This window comes from Yarrowia lipolytica, chromosome 1C (genome assembly GCF_001761485.1).
Source record: "Yarrowia lipolytica chromosome 1C, complete sequence".
NCBI classification, from domain to species: domain Eukaryota; kingdom Fungi; phylum Ascomycota; class Dipodascomycetes; order Dipodascales; genus Yarrowia; species Yarrowia lipolytica.
The window spans coordinates 607,252-634,349 of NC_090772.1; the positions used below are offsets into that span (position 1 = coordinate 607,252).

Below are 27,098 nucleotides of genomic sequence, written 5' to 3' on the forward strand. Positions count from 1 at the left end.
TACCGAGGAGAACAAAGGTGTATGTTTGCGTACCTAAAGGGGGTATTTTGGGCTGCTTCAAGTTGTATATGTGTTCTGCTTCAAGTGTCCAGTTGATCTATCGCGTCCCTTATATAAGAGCATTCCTGATAGCCCGTGTATCTGCACACTACAGCGATTTCAAACGTGCCGAAAATAACGTTCCATATAGACTTTGGTCGGTACAAGTGTGGAGGGAATATGCACCTGATTTCTGGGGGACATGATAGGCCGAGGTAGAGCAATGTGGTGTGGAGGAGTCCAGTCACGAGACAGACTCGACCAGAACCAATCCGAGGTTCGAAAAAGCGCTCACGTGACCATTGGTAACCTCTCATTTGGCCTACAACTGCGCAAGTCTCACTTTATCCAACTGCCGCCGTTAGGCCGGTTACGTCATAACCGCGTTGTCCACGATTGGAAGTTCTAACCTAGAGTGTAGATAGCTGGAGTGTGGAGAGCGCGATAGAGAAAATGTCGGGGAGGGGGGTTTGAAGAGTTTCTGAAGATTTTATTTTGTAGAACATGGCTCAAGGAGTCTTCTGGAGGTATTCTTTCAGTGATTGGATGTTTATCAGGTGTGTTGGATACGGCCATTGAAAATGACCAGAAGCCTGATGTAGCCATGTACATACTCCACACTGAATGGGTCAAGTGTGGGGATAAACAAGTACAGATACGGAGAGTATGGAAATACTGAAGCTCTTTGTTCGCTTGTAATGATTTGAAGCGATCAGTCTTACTGTATGATAGTTCGTCATCCTTACAATGACTTAGCTGTGGCGTAGCCTGGCAGATGTGGATGCTTCAGGATCTGTAGCTAGAGGAGGAAAGTAGGCGCGAGTGACAGAGAGACTATCGTTCGGTAAAGCTTCTCATTTACAAATTGTAGGCTTCTGGTTTCAAAAACAAGTGAACGATCAGCGCATGATAGCTGTTCTAACTGTGTATCTCCACAATTACGTCAATGGCAGCACACATGAACATCAGATGTTACCATTACTCTGATATGTAGTGTCAATCCAATAGCTGAAGTTGATCGTTTGTCATCATTCCAAGCCATCTAGCAACCTGTTTGTATATCTTCAGAGACCTACAGTTCTTATGATACTTGGCAAGTAAAGCCCTTCAACAGTTCAACAGTTACGTCCCGTCATACAAGTACATACCAATGCCTGTATTCACCCATTATCTCAGATACACTGCTTGGACTATTGTAACTGGATACGAACGGTGTTGAAGATGACCCTCAAATCAATATCAATTGCTGCTGTTCCATGAAGCTGTTACATGTCCACTCCCCACACCATCATAAACAATAAATACACTAAATTACATATAAATCTAACCATCCCATAACCAATAAAATTAAAAAAGTGAGGACGGGCACATGTCCCGTGCTAACGCGTCCTCAGTTAGTATCAGAAGAGTTGTGATTTAAACACTACCCTCATCGGAAATCCCACATTTGAACCAATCATGCTGGAGGGCCTCTCGAGCAGTAATTCGTTCACGGGGGTCAAACACAAGCATCTTGCGCACCAAGTCGAGGAACAGGTCCCAGAACTGCCCATCAGGGTTGGCTCCTTCGCTGCGGCTCTTCGTGGATTGCGTCGATGTGTGGATCAAGTCTGTCAGACACAGAGTATCTCGGATGTAGTGCCTCGAGCTCGTGGTGGTGTCCTTGTTGGGGTATCCGAGCTTGCCGGATCGGGCGTTGAAAAAGTTGCCCACCTGAGCGCTGGGTTTTTTGGAGATCATCTCCTTGACGAACGCCTTGGGGAACGGGTATCCGATAATGGCCTCCATGAGCGCTAGGTGCTCAAAGTCCTCGTGGGTGTGGAACAGGGCGTCTCCAGTAAAAAGCTCCACCAGAATACAGCCTATGGACCACATATCACAGGCATAAGACCAGCCCACGCCGAGAATGATTTCGGGGGCCCGGTAGTGGCGCGTCGACACCACCGACGAGTGGTATTCATCGTCAAAGATGGCTGAGCCAAAGTCAATGAGATGGATACATGTGTCCTTGAGCACGTTACGAGTCTTGGGCTCCGTCTTTTTGGGGTCGTGTGCGCGGTAGTAGTTGTGTTTGCGGATCGACGACGGTCCCAGGTTTTTGTTGGCCACCCGCACGAAAGCTGCCTTCTTCAGTAGAATGTTTTCGGGCTTGAGATCCGTGTGAATAAGCCCCAGACCGTGTAAAAAGGCCACACTCTTGATGAGCTGCTTGGCAAGCTTCTGAATGTGAGAGCCAGGGAAGGGCTGGAACCGGTTGTCACGCATAAAGTCAAAGACGGAAATGTCCAGCAGGTCTGTGACGATACAGACATGGTTTCTGAAGTCGAAGCATTCGCGCAGATGAATACATCTGTTCTTGTTCATAGCGTCATAGTCGGCCAAGGCTGTGAGAACACGCAGCTCGATTTTCGACGCGTCTCGGTACTTGGGCACCGCTCGGATTATTTTGATGGCACATAGCGAGTCAGTCTGTTTGTCGTAAGCCGACACGACTTTACCAAAAGTGCCTTGTCCGAGCAGCTTTCGAATGACGTATCGCTCGGTGAACACGTCCGAAAACGTGGTCACGTAATGGCCGTCCTTATCGTCGTACTGAGACGCCAACAGTTTCTTGGCGTCAGCCACAGGCCGAACATACACCTCGGGGATCTTTCGACGAAGCTTTGGTGGTGGAGTCAGAGGAGTGTCGTTCTCGTCATCGTCCAGCAGATTTTTGTCCGAGTCCTGGTCGAGTGTTGTATGTGTGTTTGTGTCGAGTTGCTGGTCGGAGGACGACGTGTTGTGGGTAGCGGTGGTGGAGCCTGATGTCGACGATTGCGAGAACTTTCGTCGCTTGACGGGCAGGTCAGCGGCGGACGAAATTCGACGGTTGATAGTAGTTTTTGACGTCGTGGCAGTAGTTGCTACTTGAGCCACTTGGGTGTTGTTGACGTCGTCGCCGTGGTCGTCATCACTATCAGAGTCGATAACAATGACTTCATCGGGGTACCCGTTTTTGTAAAAGTCATGCCAGTTGGGCTGGTGCTTTTTGGAGGGCGAGCCGCCGGTGGAAGAGCCACTGGTCGAGGCTGTGGTGTGTTCAGACGAGTTGTCTTCGTCGTCTCCATCGCCAGGAGACGCGTCTCGCAGCACCTGGGCTCCGATGATCTGCAGTTCGTCATCGACAACGTTTTGGGGCACCTCGGGGGCAAGTCCTACGGGTTCCTTAGTTCCCGTGGACCGTCGCGAACCCCAGTACGAGCTGGAGGAGTCGGAAAACTTGTCCAGAGAAGGGGAGATCATATGTCGGGGAAGCTGCGAGTAGTTGGTCTGCAGGTGTCGGAAGGGGTTATTGGTTGGACCAGGGTCCTGGGTGGTCGGCGTGGACATAGGCGAGGCGATTGTTGTGGACATGTTTGTAGACCAGAGAGTCCTTGAAGCTGGGGTTGCTGGGGTTGCTGGAGCAGACGGTTCGGCCGGTTGAGGATCCTGGAGATACTCGAAAAGGGCCTTGACGGAGCTGTAGATGGGTATTTTGGACGGGGGCGCGTCGAGGGGACGTTGCTATCGATCGAGTCAGCTTGTTCACTATCTTGTTGTCTGTTGCTTCTGGCTGTTGACGATTTGGGGAGCCAGAAAAGGGCTTGGTTGGACGCCTGGACGCAGAAACCGGCGTTTGGGCGCAGAAAGAGGCGGATTGGGGCGCGGCGCAGGTCGTGGGCGCAACGGGCGGGCTCGGGGACGGGGCTGGGCTGCTGGTGGGGGCTCTTGTCGAGGTTTTGGGGGAGCTTCACACGTTGCGGTTTTATCCAGACGTGCGCACCATGTTGGGAGGGCGGTTAGGGTTTTTTGCCAAATGGAAAAACAGAGTGGAACGTGACAGAAAAGCTGGCTAGGGAGAGGGGAGTGGGACGGGGGAGAATGACCGGGAAGCCACTGCTTTGGCTGGTCAACCAGTTTTATTGGTGAAAATCGCGCCCGCCAACCGCCTACACGTGATATCTGACACCTCAGGCTCTCAGGGGAAAGGCCTGCACATCTGCGCAAATGGTACATTATGGTGCATGAAACAGGACCTGGCTGCAAAGCTTGTCGCACGTTGAGACGAGGGCACCGGGCAGTGGTTGGAGTGTATTTTTATTTGGCCAGGAGGAGGAGAGGGCAAAGCAGCGTAGCCACCAGGTAGGGTAACAGTACAGGGTGGCTATATCTGGCAACAGACGACCCGTGTACCGATCACCACGACTCAGGTCGCCACAGTACCAGCAGAAACAATCGCTTGTGATTTTGCAGATGTAGCGATGCCCACCGTCCCCACAACGCTCATCAACACTTAATATTCCCTTTTGGTCCGCTCGCAACCAGGTATACATGGGATATGCCATCTGGGTCGCATGGCCTGGTAAATTCGCCGGTGGACGTGGTGTTGGTGGGAGACCAGAAACAAAAGGTCGGTAGGGTAACTGTACGTACACACGCAGTAGTGTACTGTAGGTAATTCGGGTGGCGGGCTTAGACTTTCCTGGAGGGGTTTGAGACATGTAACCTGAGCCAAGTACGATCGGCGTTAGTTGAGAGTTGCACAACATACACATTATGATGGAATGGAGATACAGGAAATATAGAGGTATGGTTGGATTCCTTGAATCAACGCGAGTCGAATGGTATCTTCAGAGTTTTACTGCGACCGTTGCGAGGGCTGATAGATGGACATTGTCCCTTCCCTTGACAGTTGTTTTTATTGAACGGCTAAATTATGCTCTACTAATTTCCACTACAACTAAAACCCCAACTAAAATGTATTTTTGGGGACTCTCTTAATTAAGGTAGAACAAGAGATTCTACAAAGAATATAAAATATATATAATATATATAAATAATATAAAGAAGGAAAAAACACCTGGACCGGTATTGTAGCTGCTCGCACGAACTGGTTGAATTATCTGAAGCGGTACGTCATCAATGTTCCTGTATTCAATCAGGTCTCATCTACGTACAAGTACCTATACTTGTGTTTCCACTCTTATGGTACACCAAAATTACTCTTGGCCATATCAATATTGCTATACTCGCCTGCGTCTATTTCCAGTAACACGGTGAAGTCCAATGACGATGCAAAAATACCTATAGAGTGGATCAAACTGAAAGTAGAAACACCCAAGACCTCGCCCGAGACCAATACTATTGATCACGTGATCACAAGCTGCCGCGGTAATTCCAACCAACCACAAGACAACTCTTGCTCTCATACCTCCACTCATCCATGGCAGCTGTGTCATACTTACATACAAGTCTTGCAGCTAAACTTCCCAGGTAGCTTCCAGAGACTCTTATTACTCAGCCTTACAGCCGAACGTGTTAAACAGGTGCACGGAATGAGCCGTTTTCCAGCCCAGTTTTCTCCCGTACGCCTACAGCCCGCATCATACTCGATCCCGACCCGAGGAGACGCGCGTATCACGTGATCCGCCCGAAACACACGGGGGTATCGGTGTATTGTGTGCTGGCCAGCAATCGGGGCAGCTGTAACAAGATTTGAATTTGAATCTCAATTTTGGGGATATGCCCAAAGCGGCAGGTGTGCTGGAATGTACGCTGGCAAACGCTTCATTCTGTAATGTACGCTGAGACCCGGCAGAATGCGCGACAATTTCCATTAGTCAGCGATTCAGGTGATGGCTTTTTTCCCTACTCAATGGCGTCCCATAACGTGACCGGTCGACAAGTTTTTGCGGGTCCTTGTCACATAATATACCTAGGTTGTCATGTGGTGTATGTATAGATCAGGGGACAGATCATGGGTGTTCTGATACAAGAAGGGTATGAGGTCGTGTGTACAGAAGTAGACGGTGTAATAGGACTCGTTGGTGGAGGGGGTTGGTGACACAAACAAGGCGGAAATACATATATACAACCACACATCTCACCGCCAATATCGTCTTCTTCCTCTTCTCCCCTCTCTCAATTACAGTACTCCCAACAGCCCCGCCCCATAAGCCATCCCGTCCATTGGGAGAGACTTATGGAAAATCCTTTTTCACTTTCGGTTTTGCAGAATTTGAACTTTTTCCTACCACATACACATTTCTTGTGAAAGATCCTATTTAGTGATCTTTGGGGAAGGTGAGTGTAACTAAGGGTGAGTTATTCGAGACGGAGAGGGTGGAGGAGCTGACGGGAGGTGGCGACCAGACCCTACACGGCCCTTTCTCGCCGGTATTTGTGTGTTGTTTTTGAGGTTGCGAAATGGGGCCATCACGACGAGTTTGAACGGCATTTGAGGACATTTGGGCCACAATTTTGGAAGCGGTAAGGGATCCAAATGCGCCAGACGGGTTGCCACAGGCGACAGTGACCATTATAGATCCTGATACAGCCGGTTTGTCAACTTCCCAAACTCATGATCCACGTATCACGACACTCGACACGACACAACACACACACACAATCAACGCCATCCCAGACTGTACTAACGCAGAATGTCTTACACCTATAACAACGGGGCTTATTCGCCTCGAAACAACCAGCCTGGAACGCCCAACCAGGGCCAACAACACATGGCCTACTCTCCCGCCGCCATGTACAACGGAGGCTACGGCTACGTGGACATGACCCAGATGCAGGGTCAGTACTACCCTCCCCAGGAGGGCATGTCCCCCGGCGCCCAGTACGCCCAGCCCTACGGCTCTCCCCATCACACCCATTCGCCCCTGACCATCATGGACCCCGTCACTCACAGACCCATTGTGACTCCCGGTAGCAACACCGGAACGCCCACGGGTCCCAACGCCACTCTGGCTTCTCCCAAGCCTAACTCTCCGCGGGTTGCCCACCGACGAACCGATTCGTCCAACCCTGCCGGCGACTCCATCAAGGCCAACTTCATGGCCCAGGTGCTTGCTGCCAAAGCCAAAAAGGAGGCTGCTGAGAAGGGCACTGAGAAGAAGGAGGAGGTGAAGGAAGAGAAGAAAGAGGAGCCCAAGCCTGAGACCAAGCCTGAGGAGGAGGTCAAGAAGGAAGAGCCCAAGAAGGAAGAGCCCAAGAAGGAAGAGCCCAAGAAGGAAGAGCCCAAGAAGGAAGAGCCCAAGGAGGATCAGAAAGAAGAGGTGAAGGAGGAGCTCAAGGAGACCCCCAAGGAGGATGCCAAGCCCGTGGAGGCTGAGAAGCCCAAGGAGGATGTTAAGGAAGAGGCTAAGCCCGTTGAGGCCGAGAAGCCCGCCGAGACTAAGCTTGAGGAGGAGTCTTCCGCCCCTGCTCAGGAAGAGAAGGTCGAGAAGAAGGTCGAGATTGTCGAGCCTCCCAAGGAGCCCTCCGCCGAGGGAGAGCCCACCGAAGACGCCTCCGAGTCCACTCCTAATCCTGTCGAGAAGATCGCCGAGACTATGCGACTCAAGAAGCGATTCGCTCACTCGTGGAACAATGCCACACCACTAACCGCCGAAGAAATCACTACCAAGGTCACCTACCCCGAGTCCGTGACCAAGTCTCTCATGGAGGTGTCTCCCGCCCCTACATTCCGATACAGCCTGGACTTCCTGCTGCAGTTCCAGCCTCTGGTTACCGAGCAGCCCCCCAGTGGTCTGGAGGGTGCTAAGGCTATCACTGAGGATTGCAAGGGCTCCAAGGCACCCCGAGCCTCCAGCCGAGGCTCTGGTGGTGGCCCCAACCAGCAGATGGGCTCCTTCTCCAACTTTGGACGAGGAGGCCCCGGAGGACCCAGTGGACGAGGTATGCCCCGAATGGGATCTTCTTCTAACATGCGAGGCGATCACGGTGGCCATCACCAGAGCCACCGAGGCGGCGACCGAGGTGACCGAGAGGGCGGAGGACGATCCACTCGAAACAACAGCAGCAGAAACCGTCGAAATCCCAGCAACAGAGAGCGATACCCTCCCCAGGGCGCCAACCAGGAGATCATTGAGTACGTGCCTCCCCCTCCCAAGAGTGAGAACTCGTGGGCCGCCAAGCGATTGGCTGCCAAGAAGGAAACTAGTACTCCTCCTCCTGCCGAGAGCGAGCCCGCTGAAGAAGAGACTCCCCGAATTCCTCCCGATGTGGTTCAGAAGAAGGTCAACTCCATGCTTAACAAGATGACGCTGGAGAAGTTTGACAAGATTTCGGACCAGATTCTGGAGATTGCATCCCAGTCCAAGCACGAGCACGACGGCCGAACGCTGCGTCAGGTGCTTGAGCTCACGTTCGCCAAGGCCACCGATGAGGCTCACTGGGCGTCCATGTACGCTCGGTTCTGCAAGAAGACTATGGTCACTGTTGATCCTGATATTTATGATGACGACGTCAAGGACAAGAACGGCGAGTACGTGCGAGGTGGAGCTCTGTACCGAAAGTACCTGCTCAACAGATGCCAGGATGAGTTTGAGAAGGGATGGGAAGATAAGCTGCCCACCAATGAGGATGGTTCTCCCATGGACCCCGATAACGCCACTCCCGAGTATGACAAGGCCGTGGTTGCCAAGCGACGAGGCCTTGGTCTCATGGTGTTCATCGGTGAGCTGTTTATGCTTAACATGTTGTCCGAGAACATTATGCGAAGCTGTCTCACTCGACTCATTTCGCCCAAGGATGGAGCCTCTGAGGAGACCATTGAGTCTCTGTGCAAGCTAACTTCTACCGTGGGTCTGCGTATGGATCAGTCGCCCAACTCCAAGGAGTTCATGGACATGTTTTTCCAGCGACTTACCGATACCAAGAACAGTGGCACTCTGCCGTCGCGTCTTAAGTTCAAGATTCTGGATCTTCTGGAGATGCGAGCTGGCGGCTGGAAGCAGTCCAACGACCAGGGTCCGAAGACTATCTCCGAGATCCAGGACGAGGCTGCCGCAGCCAAGGAGAAGCAGCAGCAGCAGCAGGACCGAGACCGCTCCCACCGAGGCGGAAACCGACGAAGCGGACACCCCATGGGTGGTCGATCCGAGTCGTACCGTGGCGGTAACGAGCGGGACCGAAACACAAACTCGCTCAACACTGGCGATCTTAAGCAGTTTGGTAAGATCCGATCTGATTCTTCCAACACGTTTGGTCCTCCCTCGTCTATGATGGGTCGGGGCGGCTCCAACGCGTCGCGAAACTCGTCCCAGACCTCGCTGCAGCAGCAGGGCCGACAGAACAGCTCTTCCCCGGGCATTCCTCTGTCCAAGGACTCGTCACGAGCATCTTCTAAGCGTGGCAACATTTTCGAGCATCTGATGGGTGACGGAGAGGGAGAGGAGGAGAACTAGGGGGAGAAGGAGACGACGAAGCATTGAGTGTAATTCAGCGACAGGCGGTCGTGTAGTAAAATTATATAGACAAAAATGCCCCAGGGCTGACGATTGACGACGCGCAACAACGAGGTCGCGACAGTGTAGTATCTTGCAATAAGTTGCGAACGGGAAGCAAATAACAAAAGGTCATATAGTAAGAACATGTAACGGCACAAGTAGACACTTCTGCGGTGAATACATGTCTTTCGAATATATTGGTGCTTTTATTACTTGAAAGTACAGGTAGTACCTGTACCGGTAGTACAGTGTACATATTCACACTGTTGACACTCGTCGTTAGGAGCTACCTATTAGGAACTGCTGGCTCGGCAGATGGTGTTACGAGTAGCTTACCATATTTTCCCCAGTGATGTTGCTTGAGATGGTGTATTAGGCAAAATGTTGAAAGCTGTTAGTAGCGGTTCTGAGAGAAACTGTAGATACTTGTCTGCCGCCTTCTTCTTCAGCGAGCCCGTTTGAAGTACACATTGGGCCTCAGTTCTCACCCAATGAAGATTTTATGGGCATCTGCTAGTTAATGGAGGGTGCCTAACCAATGCTGGGATACATCTGGATGTTTCTTCTGCGTGTTTACAAACTAGATCCCTACTGTACTATACTTGTACTTAGCTTCTTGTAGTTCGAGTACATGGGTCACATTTTCAGGGTTCCTATGATTCCACGATTCGCATAGTTGTGTATTTCCACAATGTGTCTACTTGTAAGGAATGTATGCTGTTTCCATGGATACTCACGTATGTACTACAGAAACCCACACGCGATTCAGCGAGGGCATATTTGCAGGTATAAAATGTACAGGACCATGTTCCACAATTGTTTCCCGGGGCCATTCGATTACTTTCAATTGGAGACCTAGGTTTTGTAGAACTGCTCTCGATCCACCAGATCCAAGATCCAAGAATGCATGGAGAACCACTTCTGAACTTGTAGAACATTATATATACAAATAGGACCACGAGTGTCCAATATATGGCTCTGCACATATTCCTTCAAAGACCATAACACTTACCTGGAAATATCAGGCAGGCTTCAATACATTAATGCGACTTCAAAGCTGAATTCGCTTGTCCACTTGTCCACTTATATTATCGATGATCAGACTGGACAGTCTCACTGATTTACACAACTGTCAGGATAACTCGTACGACGGCTTCCTGGTAGTGTCAACGCATTAGGGAAGACGGGATCAGTCGAATGTTACAAAAAAAATGGGATAGAAAGCTCATTCTTTGGTAAATACAAAGGAGCCTTCTCAAAAACAAAGGTCGTGCCCGGGTTCGAACTGGGGTTCTCAGAAATCTTAATCTCTCGATCAAAATCTGACGTGATGACCACTACACTACACAACCGAAGCTTAATTTAGACTCTTTTTGAAACTATAAGAGATCACAGTCAAATCACGTGACTCCAATCTTCTCATTGAAAGAACGGGCCTATTTCGGGTGGGTGGGGGAGAAGTTAACCGTTAAAGATGTCATATGAAATCTCGAGCGGTTAATTTTCATATGATTCTGTTTAAATTGTATTTCCTTTTTAAATAACAAGTTCTAGCGGGATTCATATATCTCGGTCCTGCAAGTGGGTCTTGCACCAGTGTAATGGGCTCTTCTGAACAACCGAATCCGAATCCGAATCTGGTGTGCGGGTATATCATTGTTTCTAAGCCTCAAGTAGCTGAAATATGTTTCCCTAGAATAAAGAGATAGAAAAAAACATTCAATACAGTGTGTTTTAGACCGTTGGAGAAGAATATGTGGGGTTTAAGAATTACTGCATGTCTATTTCAGCAACATAATTCTATGTAATTGGTTCTATTCTAGAAATTCCCCTTTACTTTGCCACATTTACTCCAGATGCCATTACCGATGTCTTTAAAGCCGTCGTATTGTCTGCATATTCGCATTGGCATCTCTTGGGACGCTCTTGGCATTCCAAAACTCCTGATTAGGAACCCCGTGCAGTTTGTTGGGGATCGTTTTTCACAGCGATAGCCCTCTGTAAAGAAGACACTTTGGTAATTTCAATGGAGGTGCGAAAGTCGAATCAAGGGGTTCTACAAGAGATGACACTCCTGGGCCACTATGTACAGACTTTCTCTCCAATATAGATTGAGATAGAAATGTGGGGTCGGTTTCGTGGCGCTAGCCTCGTATGAAGCGGCCGCACCATTTAGGACATCCGAGTCTCTCCTATCGTACTACTTGTAGTCTCGAATAACTGAGCACAAAGCTCCAGGAATAGGTTTTGCCATTGTTCAGCTATTAGTCTTAGATATAGACTTGGAGAGATCTCCTTTTAGGGAAGTAGCCGTGGATAAAGCGGGAATCAGATTTGGAAGCCGACCTGACCAAGATGCTCATGTTCAGTAATTCAACTCTTCATCAGCTTAAACCTCCCTCAAATCGATTCCGTATCAGATGTTTCATGTGTGATTCGTCATGTGTACGAGAAGGTGAGATTGAAGAAGCAAGGCTGGGAGATGTGAGGCTGTATAGAGGTGAATCCGAGACCGGATCCTAAAGCAGAAGCCGCATTTAGGCTGCCACTAATGGGTCTTAGTCTCATCTAAACGAATGACTGGGAAACAAACGGGGTTGTCTTGAGCTGTATATAAGGGTGAGTCTTCTCTGTATGTCGCTGGCTATCACCAACATGAAAAACTGGCTCTATCCGAAACAATCCCGAGAAGTCAAGACTTCTTTTGTTGGCCTTCGAGGTCAAACTCTGCACCATTACGTCGCTACAGTGGCAGGTATGGGCTTTCTGCTCTTCGGTTATGATCAAGGAGTAATGGGAGGTCTACTCACGCTGCCTACTTTCATTAAGCAGTTCCCAAAAATGGATACTTCATCTTACCTGCCTCCCAAAGTCAAGTCTTTCAACACTACTGTTCAGGGAACAGCTGTGGGTATCTACGAAATTGGATGTATGATAGGGGCTCTTTTTACCATGTGGGGAGGAGACAAATTGGGTCGTCGATATATCATCTTCTACGGTTCGATTATCATGACTATCGGAGCTATTCTTCAGTGTGCTTCATACTCCTTAGGTCAATTCATTACTGGCCGTGTGATTTCTGGCATTGGAAACGGGTTTATTACTGCCACCGTTCCTATGCTCCAATCTGAATGCGCTAAACCGGAGAAGAGAGGAAAGCTGGTGATGTTGGAAGGAGCTCTCATCACTGCAGGTATTGCCCTTTCGTATTGGATCGACTTTGGTTTTTACTGGGTTCGAACGAATGATGCTGACTGGCGCTTTCCAGTGGCTTTCCAGATTGTCTTCTGTTTGTTTCTGATGTTTACAGTCTTGACCTTACCGGAGTCTCCTCGATGGTTGGTGAAGAAACTGCGATTCGAAGAAGCCGCCGGGGTCTTTGCAGCCCTTGAAGATGTGGATATTGATGATCCATACGTTGTCAGTCAAGTGACATACGTGAAGGAGTCCATCATGTTAGAGCAACTTGCTCAAATGGGAGTTGAAGGTACCGCAGCTAGGCAAAAGATTCTTTATGGAGAATTCCAGATGGGTGCGGAGCTTCCGTTTCTCTAGCAAATGAAACTCATGTTTACTTTCGGTAAAAAGAAGAACTTCCATCGAACTATGCTCGCTTATTGGAACCAGGTGATGCAGCAGATTACAGGCATTAACCTCATCACCTACTATGCTGCGTACATCTACGAGACGTCAGTAGGTATGAACGCTACCGATTCTCGAATTCTTGCGGCCTGCAATGGAACCGAGTACTTCCTCGCTTCTTGGATTGCCTTCTACACCATCGAAAGATTTGGTCGACGAAAGTTGATGATTTTTGGAGCCATTGGACAAGCAGCAACCATGGCTATTCTAACAGGATGTGTCTATGCTGCATCTACTCCTGAAGACGGGGGCTTAAATAAACCCAGAGCTGGAATTGCGGCAGCGGTTTTCTTGTTCGTCTTCAACACCTTCTTTGCAGTCGGTTGGCTCGGAATGACATGGCTTTACCCTGCTGAAATCAGTTCTTTGGAAATCAGAGCACCCGCCAACGGTCTTTCCACGTCAGGTAACTGGGTCTTCAATTTCATGGTGGTCATGATCACCCCGGTGGCTTTCGATACAATCAAGTGGAAAACGTACATCATTTTCGCCTGTATCAACGCAGCTATGGTTCCTGTGGTGTACTTCCTCTATCCCGAGACAGCTGGCCGATCTCTGGAGGAGATTGATCAGATTTTCGCCGACTCCAATCCCAGAACTCCTTGGGATGTTGTGTGGATTGCCCACCGGCTTCCTCGCCACACCGTGGCAGATGACTATCTTGAAGAGCGAGTGTTTGAAGAAGACAAGCATGTTACTGCTCATTCTGAGACAGCCTCTGAGGAAGTCGGGGCGCCTGACAGGGTTTCTGGAACAGATAAAGAGATTGAGAGGAGTGCCAATAACACTACTCAGCCAGCTTAATATTTATGTAAATCAACTTCAACAGTATAATTGGGATACGGACACGGACGGTATCGTAGGTATGTGTTGAATGTTGTAGAGAGGAGACCCCTGGTGCGTGCGAATACAATGTGGTTGTAAAGATCATGTCTCAAATCACACCATCCGTACGATACCCTCTGGTCCGGATCAATGATAATACTTGGTGTCTTGAGATGCCATATATGAATGACAGCCAAAGTCGTTCACACAACTACAGGTACCCTGTATACCCAGCTCAACAGAAGACGCCCTGCCACGACACGACTACCCCACATTACCCCCACAGAACCCGGGGTCTCTCGATTAGATTCAACGTTGCTCGATACCAACCGGCTCGTGCTACCCTGGACCCAGCAACAGATATTTTTCTGAGACTGCCCATGCTTGCCGAACTCTACTGTGACCCTAAACAAGGAGGTGCACGAAACAGGACAACCGCAAGGACAGCTGTCCGGATGCCAAGACGCGCCCCCTGGAGAGCGTGCAGTTTTTCCATGAGTAGAAAATCCGGTGGGGAAGTTTCCGATGGCGGAATAATGAGAGATATTCAGCCTGAGATCCTGACCTCAGCTCTTCATACTACAGCAAAGATAGAGCTTTGCGCACGCACGGCTGTTTTACCGTGCAGCGAAGTGTGGGGTAGAGTTTAGCCCTGGTTGATCTTTGTACAAGTACAGTAGCTGGTTCGGTAGATATTGTCACCAACGTTTGCATTCTTTGTTTGAAGAAAATATACCGGGTGGGCGCTTCGGGCATGCCGCTTCTTTGTGCGGAGATGCAGATGCGAGAAAAATGCCCGGTTGGGAAAGTCGGCCGAAAACCGATCGGGTGTCGTATTCGGTAGCCGTCAAAATCCCACGGAAGTAGGTCACCGTAGATCTCGAGCTGACGAGAACAAGCCAAGAAAATGGCCAGTATGTTGGTGATTACGCGACCTCGTCAGTTTTCACCAGCTTGCTTCATCGCTGCCTCTATCAACATATCTCAAGCACCTCTTCTCTTCTCCCCTACTCATGCCTTTACTCTTGTTTAACACACGGCTTCCTAATCCAGATACCGCTCCGGCGGCAGACAGCACCCTGACGGACCAGCGCTTGGCGTACGTGTTGTACCCCAGGATGAACATCGCACGACCATTCTTGGCGTGGGGGGAGATCATGGTGTATATAAGAGCGTCACAAGGCTGGTGGTAGATGGGCTACAAGCTGCAACCACTACAACTGCAACCACAAGCACATATACATTTCCAATCACTGCTACACACAACCACCAACATGAACTGGTTAGTACCGTCCAAGTCAGGCGAGGTCAAAACCTCGTTCATGGGCTTCAGAGGCCAAAGACTCCATCACTATGTTGCGACTGTCGCAGGCATGGGTTTTCTACTCTTTGGATACGACCAGGGAGTCATGGGAGGTCTTCTTACTCTTCCCTCCTTTGTCAAGCAGTTCCCCAAGATGGACACTTCTGACTATCTACCGCCGGATGTCAAGTCCTTCAACACCACCATCCAAGGCACAGCAATTGCCATCTACGAGATCGGGTGCATGATGGGGGCTCTATTCACCATGTGGGGAGGAGACAAGGTCGGTAGACGGTACATCATCTTCTACGGATCAATCATCATGACCATTGGAGCCGTTCTACAATGTGCCTCATACTCTTTGGGCATGTTCATTACAGGCCGTGTCGTCTCGGGTGTCGGTAACGGATTCATCACCGCAACAGTCCCCATGCTCCAGTCTGAGTGTGCGAAACCAGAGAAACGAGGCAAACTCGTCATGTTGGAAGGAGCTCTTATCACCGCCGGTATCGCTCTTTCATACTGGATCGATTTCGGCTTCTATTGGGTCAAGGCCAACGACGCTGACTGGCGGTTCCCTGTCGCATTCCAAATTGTCTTCTGTCTCTTTCTCTTCTTCACCGTTCTTACTATCCCCGAATCTCCAAGGTGGTTGGTCAAAAAGGGGCGATTCGAAGAAGCAGCCGGAGTCTTTGCTGCCCTCGAAGATGTGGACATTGAAGACCCCTACGTTGTCACCCAGATCACATACGTCAAAGAATCCATCATGCTGGAACAATTGGCTCAGTTGGGTATTGATGGACCTGCTGCTCGTGAGAAGATTGCAGCAGGCGAGTTTTCAATGGGTGAGGAACTGCCCTTCCTGTCCCAGATGAAACTCATGTTCACCTTTGGCAAGAAGAAGAATTTCCACCGAACCATGCTGGCCTACTGGAGTCAGGTCATGCAACAAATCACAGGTATCAATCTCATCACATACTATGCGGCGTACATCTATGAGACGTCTGTCGGCATGACCCCTACTAATTCTCGAATTCTCGCTGCTTGTAACGGTACCGAATACTTCCTAGCCTCTTGGATCGCCTTCTACACCATCGAGCGGTTCGGACGTCGAAAACTCATGATTTTCGGAGCTGCTGGTCAGGCAGCTACTATGGCTATTCTCACAGGATGTGTCTACGCTGCATCTTCACCGGCAGACGGAGGACTCGACAATCAGAGCGCCGGTGTTGCTGCTGCCGTCTTCCTTTTCGTCTTCAACACCTTCTTTGCCATTGGTTGGCTGGGCATGTCGTGGCTGTATCCTGCCGAGATCAGTTCCTTGGAGATTCGAGCTCCCGCCAACGGCCTTTCCACCTCTGGAAACTGGGTCTTCAACTTCATGGTCGTCATGATCACCCCCGTGGCCTTCGACACTATCAAGTGGAAGACCTACATCATCTTTGCCGTCATCAACGCAGCCATGGTTCCAGTCGTCTACTTCTTCTATCCCGAGACTGCCGGTCGGTCTCTGGAAGAGATTGACCAGATCTTTGCCGACTCCAACCCCAAGACACCCTGGGACGTTGTCTGGATCGCCAGACGGCTCCCTAAGAGCACTGCTGTCGACCACAACCTCGTTGAGCCTCGAATCTTGCTCGAAGAGAAGACTGCCCTTGAGACGGTCGAGTCTGTTTCCCCCACTCCTTCTGATCAAGAGGAAACCAGACATGTTTAAGTATATATATTATTGAATATTGAGATGTTAGCGTGTGTAGCGTGTGTAGAATATTGCGCCTGTATCAATGTGCTTTGACGGGGACTTTTATTCGTACATTAGTCCCCGCATTTAAGCGATAAATCGCTCACAGATGACTTCGATCACCCACTATCCATATTTCACCAGACTGGTATCTCATTACATCTAAAACAAATCACAAATATAATGGTGGGAATAGAGTTTTGTCCGTTTCTGAACAGGGGTTTAAGATTATAGTAACAAAATAGGATAATGGGATAGGGCTTATAACCCGTTTTAGGTTACCTACCCTAACCCACGGTGTTAGTACAAGTTCGATTTTGGAATTTTTTGAAAACAAGCGCCGATGGTTTAGTGGTAAAATCCATCGTTGCCATCGATGGGGCGCCCCCGGTTTGAATTTCCGGGGTCGCGCAATTCGGTTAACGGCCATATCCCCTGGTGAAAATACGGCTTCCCCTTCCGATTCAGCCATAGTCAAGCACCAGAGAGCCTAGTTAGTATTGTAGTGGGAGACCATACGAGAATCCTGGGTGCTGTAATCCTTTTTTTACAACTCACTATGCTGGGCTATCTTTTTGTTAGCCATTCCTATACCAATTTTCTATAGGTGTCAAACTACGAAATAATACTTCGGTAACATTTGCTGGCTGCAGGAACATCAATAATAATCTGTTAAACATTACATGCCTCGGAGCATCTACTCCTCTGGCGAACTAAAAACCTCGCCTCCATATCGCGTATACCTAGCTTACGTCTACTCCTCCACAACCAACTCGTTCTTGAGCCTTGCCTCAATCTCCCGCAACTCCCGCTCTCGTTCAAGCAGCTCGCGCTTCTTCTGGGCAATCTCTCTCTGCACCTTTTCTTCAATCTCTTTGAATCGCGCCTCCTCGGCTCGCAGACGTTCCTCTCGGGCCACAAACGACTCCTCTGACATGTCGGGGGTCGCAGACTGGTCGATGAGCGGCGAGTCGTTGGTCGACAGCTTTTTGGTTCGGTAGTTTTCATACAGAATCGAGTGGGTGGCCTCCTTGAGGTCTTCAAGATGCGAGCCCAGCAGCACGTTTCGAAGCACGGCAAAGTCGGAGAAACGGGGATCCTCGATGTCCACAGAGCCCCAGGGGTATGTTCGAACAAGACATCGCTTGCCGTTGACCACAGCGACCTCGTTGGAGCCAATCACGGCAAACGGAAGCAGGGAACGCAGGTGGGAGTTCTGCTCAATGGTCTCATCATCCTCCTCAGGGTCGTAAGGGAAGTTGTAGATGGGGATCTGGTGGTACTCAATGTCCTCCATGATGAGCCGTTTGTTTTCAGCTAGCTCGGAGGGTGTCAGAGTGTCGGCCTTGGCGAGAATGGGGATCACGTTGGCCCGTGTACTCATCTGACGCATGAGCTCCACGTCCAGCTCCCGCAGACCGTGTCCAGTCGCCTCAATGAAGTAGAGAAGTACGTGGACTCGATCGTCTCGGAACTTGGGGTTTCGACGGATTCGATTCTCTTCCGCAAGCACATTGTCGTATTGACGCTCAATGAAACCTAGCAGCTCGGGGAACACTACTTCGTTGTTGATGTTGTCTCCAAAACCGGGAGTGTCAACAAACGTGATTGACAGCGCTCCACCCTCCTCGTCGTAGAGGGTCTCAGTCCAGGGCTCGAGAGTGATACCTGGTTCGATATGAGCTTCTTCGGGTGCTACTTCGGTTCGGTGGATAAGCTGTTTTACCTTGTCGCCGGATTCGCCAAGTTGTGAGTCTATCAGGGCGTTAACGAAGGTCGCTCGACCAGAGCCTCCAGGGCCGCAGACCAGGAGGGAGAATTTGGTCCCTTTTTTCAGGACTTTTTTGTGTCGGAGCTGAGTTAGTAGGGTTCGGAAAGTGGGAACAAATGATTGTGCACTGAGTGAGGGCTAGCAATGCGTGAAGGACTAAAGATGACGGCAATGGTGACTGTGTGACATGCATATGGTGACGGTATGGTAGCGACGGCCAGTGGAGACTACAGAAGTGTTGCCACGCGTTCAATGGAAGCATCTGACGTTCCTTTCTCATTGCAAATCGAACACTGGAACACAGTGCCCCCAGCTGTAGTTTTGAAGTCATTGTTACTGCCTGTGCGTGGTAGTATCTACCACAGCCGTCCGACGGTTCGTTGAAGCAACCATAACCCGCCGAGTTTGCCACCGTGACATTACCCCTCCATCTTCACCCATTTATCACCACCTCTGCATCATCCCTCTCTCCCCAAAGACGGTACTCAAATCATAGGTCTGCGCGTAGGCGTTCAAGGAGCCGTATGAGGCGACGGAGGCGTTGGACGGTCTTGGTTTCGAGATTCTGGCCATGGCGATAAAGATGAAGTACAAGAAGAGGCCACGTCACGTCCCAACATATTGACTGCTCGTAATACTAGTCGGATTCGACCAGGACGCTGTTGCCGCGGAAACGCACCTTGCCTACAGGGGGACACACAAACGATTCCACAATCAAAAAGCACTCCTTTTGATGAACAAGGCGCCGGTTTTATCCAGCACGTCCAATCTCGCTGTCGTACGATAGAACCCATGAGTGTAATTACACCCCACCCCTCCTTCAAACCAACGTCACACACATGTGCGCTCTTGTCATGTCACTATACTCACCAAAGAACTGCTGGCAACACGCTGCATGCCTCGAAAGGGCGCGTTGGGCGACGGAAGATCCATGGTGGGGAGTTGTGTCGTTTGGTATGCTCTGATCACACCTCAAGATCGATAGTGGGGGAGAATTGTCGGTCGCGTCAACCAGTGCCAATCATTAACGCATCGCGTACAAACCCAATCCGGATAGGGGTGCATTACATGAGATTTTTGAACCCAATGTCCCGATTAGGTAGGAGGTTATGAGGGGTTGAGGGGACTGTTTCCGTGGTCAGTGATATAATCCTGTTTTCTCTGAACAAATCCGGTTTCTCATCTCCTCTTTACGCCCTCTAGAAGCCCCTTAAATCGTGTCTTTTAATTTCCTCGCTAATTTATTGAAACCCAAACTCAACTAACATTCACCCTACCTGGACCCCAAACACACGTTGTAGGAGGGTATATTGTGATAATATCAAGCTGAAAATTGAAAAATAATATCTAAAACCACCTCCTATTGCGCCATTGAAAAATCAGCTCTTTATCCTTACATCCATTCGTACTTCTACTCATCCCAAAAAGCTGCCCCAGAACCCCCCATAAAGTCTAAAACGGCTCGAACAGATACGAACTAATACGCCGATAATCACCCTGCCAAATTAGCTGACAGTTGGAACGGAACGTATTATAACGCCCCGGATATGCCATCCAATTAGTCTATTTCCCTTGCCCTTACTGTACTATATCCGCCAAAACCGTTGTGTACGCGGTTCCCATCAAGATCTGGGGACTGATGTGAACTCTGTTTATAAAACTTTGTGCGTGACTTGTACGGGCTATAGGTGCCCTAACAAAATGATTTTTGTACCATCTCTATCCCCTGATTCAGGGCTATTTACCGGTATTCTCATGTTCCATTCAAATGGTTCAAATCACCCCGGTATTTGCTTTCTCCCCACATCACTCCTAAACAGCAATGCACGGCTACATCTCAAATGCATCCTGAGTGTTTCATCATACGAGATATAAAGAGTACAAGAAAATGGTTTGGCGGGGGCTAAAACAAACCACGTGACCTAAGTCACATGACTTTGTCAGTCCATATCCAACATCTCTACACACTCGATCACATGGAAACTGTTCCTAACCCTGAATCGCCGATCTCCCCTTTGGGTAAATTCAGTCGTTAATCTGGCTTGTCAGACGCGCGTGCAGGGACAGGAATTTACATAGTGAAAAAAGTAACTACAGTATGTACACTGTACTTGTATCTTAGACTACAAATGAAAGAGCAAAGTGTCTCCTGTGTTCAATCGAGGCTCTTGTTGTTAGTTAAATTGCATTATTACTTTTCGATTTCGTTACTCATTAAATACTTGTACTCTATCCCTCATCATATATTTACGTCTTCACCTACTCATCATCGCTGGGATGACTAATGAACAAGGTGGCAACGAACATGGAGGCGAAAATGCCACTGACAATGTAGAAGCAAAGCTCGGGGCGCGTGTCAACCGTGAGAGTGTAGATACTGGTGAACACAATGGGTGCCAGCAGCGAGCAAATGTGATGCAGTAGTGCCAGCGCTCCCAGAAGCCGGCCTGTGTCCTTTCTGTCAATATACTTCACCAGAGCACTCTGTAGAGTGGGGGAGGCAGTGGAAGAAAGAGACATGGAGGCCACAGCGATCAAAAAGAGCGTGCCTGACGTGGCCGTGGCCACTCCAAACCAACCCATACAGTTCACAATCATACCCAGACGAATGACAAACAGGTCGGTCATGTCAATATGGTTCAGACGGGTTACAAACACTCGGTTCAGAATGCCCATCACCACGGGCATGAACAGCATGACAGCCAGGACCTTGGAAAGACCCATGAGACTGATCATGTTTCCAGTCTGCTCGGTTCCCCATTTGAATCGGAAGCCAGAATAGAGCACTAGCAGACCCACCACTCCAACCTGCGAGCAGTACATGAACGCGTCAATGGACAGAATGATCCAGGCGTTGATTCGAGTAGATCGAGACCGGTTGGAGAAGGATAGAATGGACAGAGACTCGAAGTGCTCTTTGACAGCAGCCACAGACTTGGAAACCCTGCCCTTCTTGCCAGAGTCACTGTCGCTGTTACCGCTGCTATGATTACCGCTGAAGTCAGGAGTTCTCAGATCAGGAGCAGATTGAGAGGCCTCCTCGACAATGGAGATACGCACCTTGTTCTTGTTGGGATCTCGTACTCCAGAAGTATCGTCAGCAAACACTCCCGAGTTGTTTCGTCCACTGGATCCTGCCAGTCGACTTCTACTGTTGACTCGTTTGAAGTGAGTGGAGTACTTTCGCTTGAGTTTAGAACGTGACTCGGGAACAAGGAAGAAGATGATACCCAAGAAGACCATCTGTAGCGACAGCGAGAAGCCCATGGCGGCGACAATTCCCCAGCTTCGGGTGATTCGGCCTACCGCGAACGGACCGAGAGCTGCTCCGGCAAAGATGGCTCCGTGCATGTATCCAAACACCTTTGCTCGGTGCTTGGAGCGAACCACATCTGTAGCATAGGAGTGGTTCATGGCCATGAGCATGGGCACTGAGCCAGATAGACCCGTGAAGAAGGAGCCAGCAACCAGAGTGTAGTAATGCCATCCAAACAGCACACAGGGGAGCCAGATGAGAGCGTTCAAAACGGTGCACACTCCACACCACAAAAGTAGCGGCTTTCGGCCAATTCGGTCGGACAGCTCGCCCAGTCGTGTGACGGTGATCATGGCAACAAGACTCTGCACAGTCTCCATGACGATTTGGAACCGGGCAGTTTTCTTCTGCACTAGTGGGGTTTGGCATAGAGCCGGGTTCTCGACAATGGGAGCGGCCAGAATGGAGATCAGACTGCCGGCGGTGCCGCTGTTGCTGCTCTCGCTGCCGTATTCTCGCTGACATACAAGGTTGATCAGCACATTGATACTCATCAAACTCCAGGCAATGATGGCAGTAGCGTAAATGGCAAAGGCGACGATGAGCACCGTTGGGCTAGGTCGCTTTGCGTAGGGCATTTTGGCGTACTTGGGCTTGAGAATAGAGTCCGGACAGTCGCTCTCTTCATCGCAGGTTTCTTCGGGAGGAAGAAGAGGCTGGCACTCGTCCGATTCGAGGTTCTGACGGGTCAGCTCGTCCACCGTGTCGGTTATTCCGTGTGTGTCCATGGCTGTGGATGTGGAGACGAACCGGCTATTGTTTGTGTGCTTTTGCCGTTGGTTGGAGCTGTTATATAGCTGCTGTGTAACTGTTGTGTAACTTTAGTGGCGTAGTCAACTCGCTCAAAAGTGGTCTGTTTGATCAGCTAAAACTACCAATCAATAGAGAATCGTCGGTAGTTGACGAAGGAGCCGTTTCGGGGTCGACGTACAAGCTGTCGCCGATATGTAGTGGGGGTTTGTCGGTTCTGGGGCACTGGCTGCACCTGCTGTTTGCGTCACTGATACTTTGCTCGTTAAACGAAAGAGTCACCTGTCAGGGGACTTTGTTACTTGCGTCGCTGTCGCTGTCGGGGGTCCAAAGAAGCGCTCTCTTATCGTCGCACAATAACAGTCGCCTCCCTTCGCTTATATTCATATATCTCCGCAATGCAGCAAGTAGCTTATCACACGGCGCCAGACTTTAGGTTTAGGACTCCGACGAGACTCAAAAAATGTCCGTTGTAAGGCGGAGTCACGTGAGCCAGAAAATAGCCACACGTAGATATGGTGGGCACGTGACATGGATGTGATTGCTGCTTTTCAGGATCCATTTCGGACGTTGTTTTGTTGTAATGAAGAAGTCTTCGGAACCGGGAACCGATCGGCTCTGCATGTATACATTTGTCAGCACTGCTGTCGAACTTGCAGTCCGGTCCTACAAGACGATTGAGAGGCCAAAATGCACTGGGAGTTGGCAGAGGGACTTCTTCAGACGCAATCAATCACATGTCCGCTTTCTCTGTCTCAAATACCCCCCTATAGCTTCAGTGATAAGTGCCGATCTACGGCGTGTTGAAATTAGCAAGATAACTTTGTCGGAGATGCTGGAAGAGGGTGTTAAAATGGCCAGTTTTGAAGATATGAGAATTTTGAAAATAGGAATGTGACTGAAATCGTCACGTGAATATTTCTAGACTTTCAGTGCGTCTCATATGACCGATACCAAGCGTAATAACTGGACCCTATAAAATCGAATGATAATTTGGGTTTCGTTTTCTGGAGTTTGTTTTCCGCACGTGACACTGCCAAAGCCTCTTTTAGTGTGCGTCGGAATTATTTTGATTTAAGCTGAATTTTCAGGGTAATTCAGTTCGATAAAATTACCATAAGTTCGAATAAAATCGATAAATATCCAACTCCGTCCAGTATCGTGTTTTAATGGTATTGTTTTATATGGTACATTATTCCTCCAGCTCATTCTCTCCGTCGTAGGCCCACAGAGCACCCAGCTCCCCCTGGTAAACACCCACCAAGAAAGTAGAAATCATCAGAGCAGGGCAAATGTACAGAAGTGCGGGCTGTCCGTGCTCAAACACAAACAGAACCACCATGGTGGTGATCAGGGCAATCACGTAGAAGATCAAAGACGTCACAAAGTAGGGAGCATTGATCTTTCGAGCCAGATGGAAAGGCTCCTTACCGTCCTTGTAGTATCGAAACACGTCGTATCGGAGACACAAGCTCATGTAGACGCCAGGAACGACAATGTCACCGAGTCCAAGAAGAGCTCCCTTGCCAAACTCATTCTTGGGGACCACTAGCTTGATGGGGCCGTCAATAGAGGTGGCAACCGTGAGCATAATATCAGTGCCAAAGACAAAGAAAATGTCGTAGAAGAAGAGTCCGGCAAGCATGATGAGACCAGACTTGAAGGTAGACAGCTTGAGAGTGGACATACCGGTGATGGCAATGCACACACCCAGCAGATTGTTGATGATCCAGTTCTTGGCAATCTCGGGGTACTTGATCATGGAGAGGAGACAGAAAATAGACAGGAAGAAGCACAGGATGTCAACAACAGTGAAATGGATGGCATACAGCTGGTCGTCGGTGGTGATGATGGGAAAGTACTTGGCCATAAGGTTGAACTTGGATTTCTTGGATTCTGTTTTGAAGCTGTCATCAATGTCAGACATTTTGCCGGCTCGCTGAGAGCCATTGAGTCCAGTCTCTCCCTTCTTATCCTTCTTGGACTTCTTATTGCCCTTGGTGGGCGTGTTTTTGGCACTCTCAACGACAGCCACAACGCTATCAGACTTTTCAACAGCCTTTCCAACTCCACCAGCATTGCTCTTTCCTTTTGATACGGTCTTATCCTTCTTGGACTTCTTCTTGGCTTTGGATTTCGAGTTTTTCTTTTCTCCATCAGCCTTCTCGGCCTTATCACATTCCATCTGCTCGATATCGGATCGAGAAAAGCTTCCAACACCTCGGTATGCCCGATCGTCACACAGAACAATCTTGTAATGAGCCACATTGCTGTTGAACACGGTTCTGAGGAGACCCTTGTATCCCATGGAAACCACCAATCCGACACTCATGGAGCCGGCAAAACTCATGTAGTGGGTCAAGAACCACTGTACAGTCTCCTTGGACAGGTATTTGATGGCAAAATACAAGCCGCAAAGGAACAGACCTCCGAAAACAGGCATGAAAAGAGCCTCGGAATCTCCAACAGACTCAGTCTGAGTCTCCTGAAGATCACAGATGTGGAAAAGCTCCGAATTCTCGTCAGGGTCACGTGATCCAAAAGGTCGACACACACCGGCCTTGGCTCCGGCATAAACCACGGCGACAGCAGCCACCATGAGAAACGAGAAAATCAGAATCTGCTCGTCAAAGGGCAGATCATGCATCCACATGGTGACGGCATTGCCCAATTGAGCATAGTGGGTCCCAGCACAGGTGGCGACCTTGTCGTAGTATGAGATCACGTGATCAGTCACGGTGCTGGTGTAATCGTTTCTGTTGTCGTAGTAAAACTTGCCAATGTCCGTCAGCTTAGTCACGTGATCGGCCACCTGTGTCTTCACGTGATCTGGAATCTTGTCTAGAACACGTGATGCGATCTCCGCAACTTTTCCTTGCAGAACCGTCGAGTTGTTCATTGCGTCTGTTAGTGAGATGGCAGTCTGATAAATGTCAAGATAGACCATGGTTATGTAGAACTCAATTTAGTAACCCCTAACCCTAATATACCTGATCTAGATGGTGAGACTGGAGATGTGTATTGGGTGATAACAGGTATCTTATGGGTTGTTTGAAGTACTTTGAAGTCTCTAACTGAGTTTCTTGTCGTGTTTAAAAGTCTAGGTACTACTTTTGTTCGTAAATATTGACCTTTAGAAGCTGATGTGGGATTTCAGGACATTGATTTGGGTCTAAAAGCGGCAGTTCGAGGTAAAATGGGTATATATTACACCAAATAGTTCCTTGGCTCAATAGCTTTTCAATGGTACTATTTATTTAAAAATCAAATTTTCGCTTATAGCTTTACTGTAGATAGTTATATCTCCAGACAGACTACCACTTGTAATAGCTTGCTCGTATGTAGTTCCAGTTGTGTATAGCGAACACGTTATTATCAATAGATAATCTCTCCCATTTATTCTTATCACGTGACTCCAACTGTAGACGACTCTCTTACATGTCTGGTTTGGTTGCCATGATCCCTGCATTCTGTGAAAGCGAGGTACATTACATTACTGACAGATATGTGCAGCTTTAGCCATCTGTGTGTATCAAGGCGCATACTAATTAGCCGCCATCAAAATAGTATCTCCTTTCTACATGCCACATTTAGAAACTCTTCCGTCAAGCACTCAACGACCCTTTCCACGGCACAGCTATGTACTTTATTCGCCTCGGGTTGCAGTAGTCTAGAAACACGTGCAATGATTATATCTGGTTGAAAATGGTATCAATCGAAAGCAAATTTCATAAAGACGTAGATAATCTCACTCTTTGCTCTATCCTAGACCACCAGAGTACCCTCAGATTAGTAGTGTATCGTTCCCACTCTCTCACTAACGGCACTTCATATTTGCTCTTCTATTGGTTCCATGGAAACGTATTCTTGAAGATTCACTCCACGGATGCCATTAGAGCGGAACTCAAACTTCTTCCGCTTATATCCAGCCTATAACACCAAATAATAAGCCGTCAAATGACGCCGTACGACCACCGGTTTCTAGGAGTTGTGGAGTTGGAATGTGAATAAAAGAAGAAAAAAAAGAGAAAAAAGAGAAAAAAGACTACCAAATTGTGTATTTCTGTTCACGTTACTGTATGTGAGTAAAATCCACGCAAAAACCCGACAACGATACCGGTTTCTGTAGTCGAAAAAACGCCCTGCCAAGTGCACACGACCTAACGGTCTCGGTAACCTTAATCTTAAATATTTTCAATGTACAAAAATACTTTGTGAAAATCGTTACCAAAAAGAAAGCCCGACGTGGGGCTTGAACCCACAGCCTTGAGATCACCTCTGAATAAGAGTCTCACGCTCTACCGATTGAGCTAGCCAGGCAGAATTTAAAAATACCGAAAAAGTGACCTGCAGATGTTAAATTCTGCTGACTAATAGAAAATAAAAAAGGTTTAATTTTAAAAAAATTAAATGAAGAAATATGTCATATTTGTATGTATACACATGTGAAG

The 27,098-nt window shown here is 48.9% G+C and overlaps 11 protein-coding genes and 4 non-coding genes across 15 annotated transcripts; 7 read left to right on the forward strand and 8 right to left on the reverse strand.

The window, feature by feature from the left end:
• Positions 1 to 1,455: 1,455 nt before the first annotated feature.
• YALI1_C06106g (uncharacterized protein) lies at positions 1,456 to 3,432 on the reverse strand (the record flags this gene model as incomplete). The annotated part of the gene is made up of 1 exon (XM_501448.3): positions 1,456 to 3,432. The coding sequence occupies one exon, from the start codon at positions 3,430 to 3,432 to the stop codon at positions 1,456 to 1,458; it is 1,977 nt and encodes a 658-aa protein (XP_501448.3).
• A 641-nt stretch (positions 3,433 to 4,073) lies between these two features.
• On the reverse strand, positions 4,074 to 4,613 carry YALI1_C06118g (uncharacterized protein; the record flags this gene model as incomplete). Its single annotated transcript, XM_068282206.1, has 1 exon — positions 4,074 to 4,613. The coding sequence occupies one exon, from the start codon at positions 4,611 to 4,613 to the stop codon at positions 4,074 to 4,076; it is 540 nt and encodes a 179-aa protein (XP_068138307.1).
• A 1,884-nt stretch (positions 4,614 to 6,497) lies between these two features.
• Positions 6,498 to 9,257, forward strand: YALI1_C06137g (uncharacterized protein; the record flags this gene model as incomplete). The annotated part of the gene is made up of 1 exon (XM_501450.3): positions 6,498 to 9,257. The coding sequence occupies one exon, from the start codon at positions 6,498 to 6,500 to the stop codon at positions 9,255 to 9,257; it is 2,760 nt and encodes a 919-aa protein (XP_501450.3).
• A 1,307-nt stretch (positions 9,258 to 10,564) lies between these two features.
• Positions 10,565 to 10,651, reverse strand: YALI1_C06179r. Its single transcript has one exon. It is a non-coding gene; the product is annotated as a tRNA-Gln (tRNA).
• A 1,282-nt stretch (positions 10,652 to 11,933) lies between these two features.
• Positions 11,934 to 12,854, forward strand: YALI1_C06191g (uncharacterized protein; the record flags this gene model as incomplete). Its single annotated transcript, XM_066094145.2, has 1 exon — positions 11,934 to 12,854. One exon carries the CDS (start codon positions 11,934 to 11,936, stop codon positions 12,852 to 12,854), a length of 921 nt encoding a protein of 306 aa, XP_065950217.2.
• Positions 12,855 to 12,857: 3 nt separating this feature from the next.
• On the forward strand, positions 12,858 to 13,745 carry YALI1_C06201g (uncharacterized protein; the record flags this gene model as incomplete). Its single annotated transcript, XM_068282207.1, has 1 exon — positions 12,858 to 13,745. The coding sequence occupies one exon, from the start codon at positions 12,858 to 12,860 to the stop codon at positions 13,743 to 13,745; it is 888 nt and encodes a 295-aa protein (XP_068138308.1).
• A 125-nt stretch (positions 13,746 to 13,870) lies between these two features.
• Positions 13,871 to 14,416, forward strand: YALI1_C06211g (uncharacterized protein; the record flags this gene model as incomplete). Its single annotated transcript, XM_068282208.1, has 1 exon — positions 13,871 to 14,416. The coding sequence occupies one exon, from the start codon at positions 13,871 to 13,873 to the stop codon at positions 14,414 to 14,416; it is 546 nt and encodes a 181-aa protein (XP_068138309.1).
• Positions 14,417 to 14,959: 543 nt separating this feature from the next.
• Positions 14,960 to 16,786, forward strand: YALI1_C06222g (uncharacterized protein; the record flags this gene model as incomplete). The annotated part of the gene is made up of 1 exon (XM_501451.3): positions 14,960 to 16,786. One exon carries the CDS (start codon positions 14,960 to 14,962, stop codon positions 16,784 to 16,786), a length of 1,827 nt encoding a protein of 608 aa, XP_501451.3.
• A 361-nt stretch (positions 16,787 to 17,147) lies between these two features.
• Positions 17,148 to 17,223, forward strand: YALI1_C06243r. Its single transcript has one exon. It is a non-coding gene; the product is annotated as a tRNA-Gly (tRNA).
• A 4-nt stretch (positions 17,224 to 17,227) lies between these two features.
• On the forward strand, positions 17,228 to 17,351 carry YALI1_C06244r. Its single transcript, XR_002432090.3, has one exon. It is a non-coding gene; the product is annotated as a 5S ribosomal RNA (ribosomal RNA).
• Positions 17,352 to 17,564: 213 nt separating this feature from the next.
• YALI1_C06259g (uncharacterized protein) lies at positions 17,565 to 19,514 on the reverse strand (the record flags this gene model as incomplete). The annotated part of the gene is made up of 2 exons (XM_501452.3): positions 17,565 to 18,665; positions 19,452 to 19,514. The coding sequence occupies 2 exons, from the start codon at positions 19,512 to 19,514 to the stop codon at positions 17,565 to 17,567; spliced, it is 1,164 nt and encodes a 387-aa protein (XP_501452.3).
• A 1,326-nt stretch (positions 19,515 to 20,840) lies between these two features.
• YALI1_C06298g (uncharacterized protein) lies at positions 20,841 to 22,625 on the reverse strand (the record flags this gene model as incomplete). The annotated part of the gene is made up of 1 exon (XM_501453.3): positions 20,841 to 22,625. One exon carries the CDS (start codon positions 22,623 to 22,625, stop codon positions 20,841 to 20,843), a length of 1,785 nt encoding a protein of 594 aa, XP_501453.3.
• Positions 22,626 to 22,775: 150 nt separating this feature from the next.
• YALI1_C06301g (uncharacterized protein) lies at positions 22,776 to 23,034 on the reverse strand (the record flags this gene model as incomplete). The annotated part of the gene is made up of 2 exons (XM_068282209.1): positions 22,776 to 22,903; positions 22,950 to 23,034. 2 exons carry the CDS (start codon positions 23,032 to 23,034, stop codon positions 22,776 to 22,778), a joined length of 213 nt encoding a protein of 70 aa, XP_068138310.1.
• An 805-nt stretch (positions 23,035 to 23,839) lies between these two features.
• On the reverse strand, positions 23,840 to 25,594 carry YALI1_C06328g (uncharacterized protein; the record flags this gene model as incomplete). Its single annotated transcript, XM_501454.3, has 1 exon — positions 23,840 to 25,594. One exon carries the CDS (start codon positions 25,592 to 25,594, stop codon positions 23,840 to 23,842), a length of 1,755 nt encoding a protein of 584 aa, XP_501454.3.
• A 1,290-nt stretch (positions 25,595 to 26,884) lies between these two features.
• YALI1_C06342r lies at positions 26,885 to 26,967 on the reverse strand. The gene has a single exon. It is a non-coding gene; the product is annotated as a tRNA-Lys (tRNA).
• Between the last annotated feature and the right edge of the window lie 131 nt (positions 26,968 to 27,098).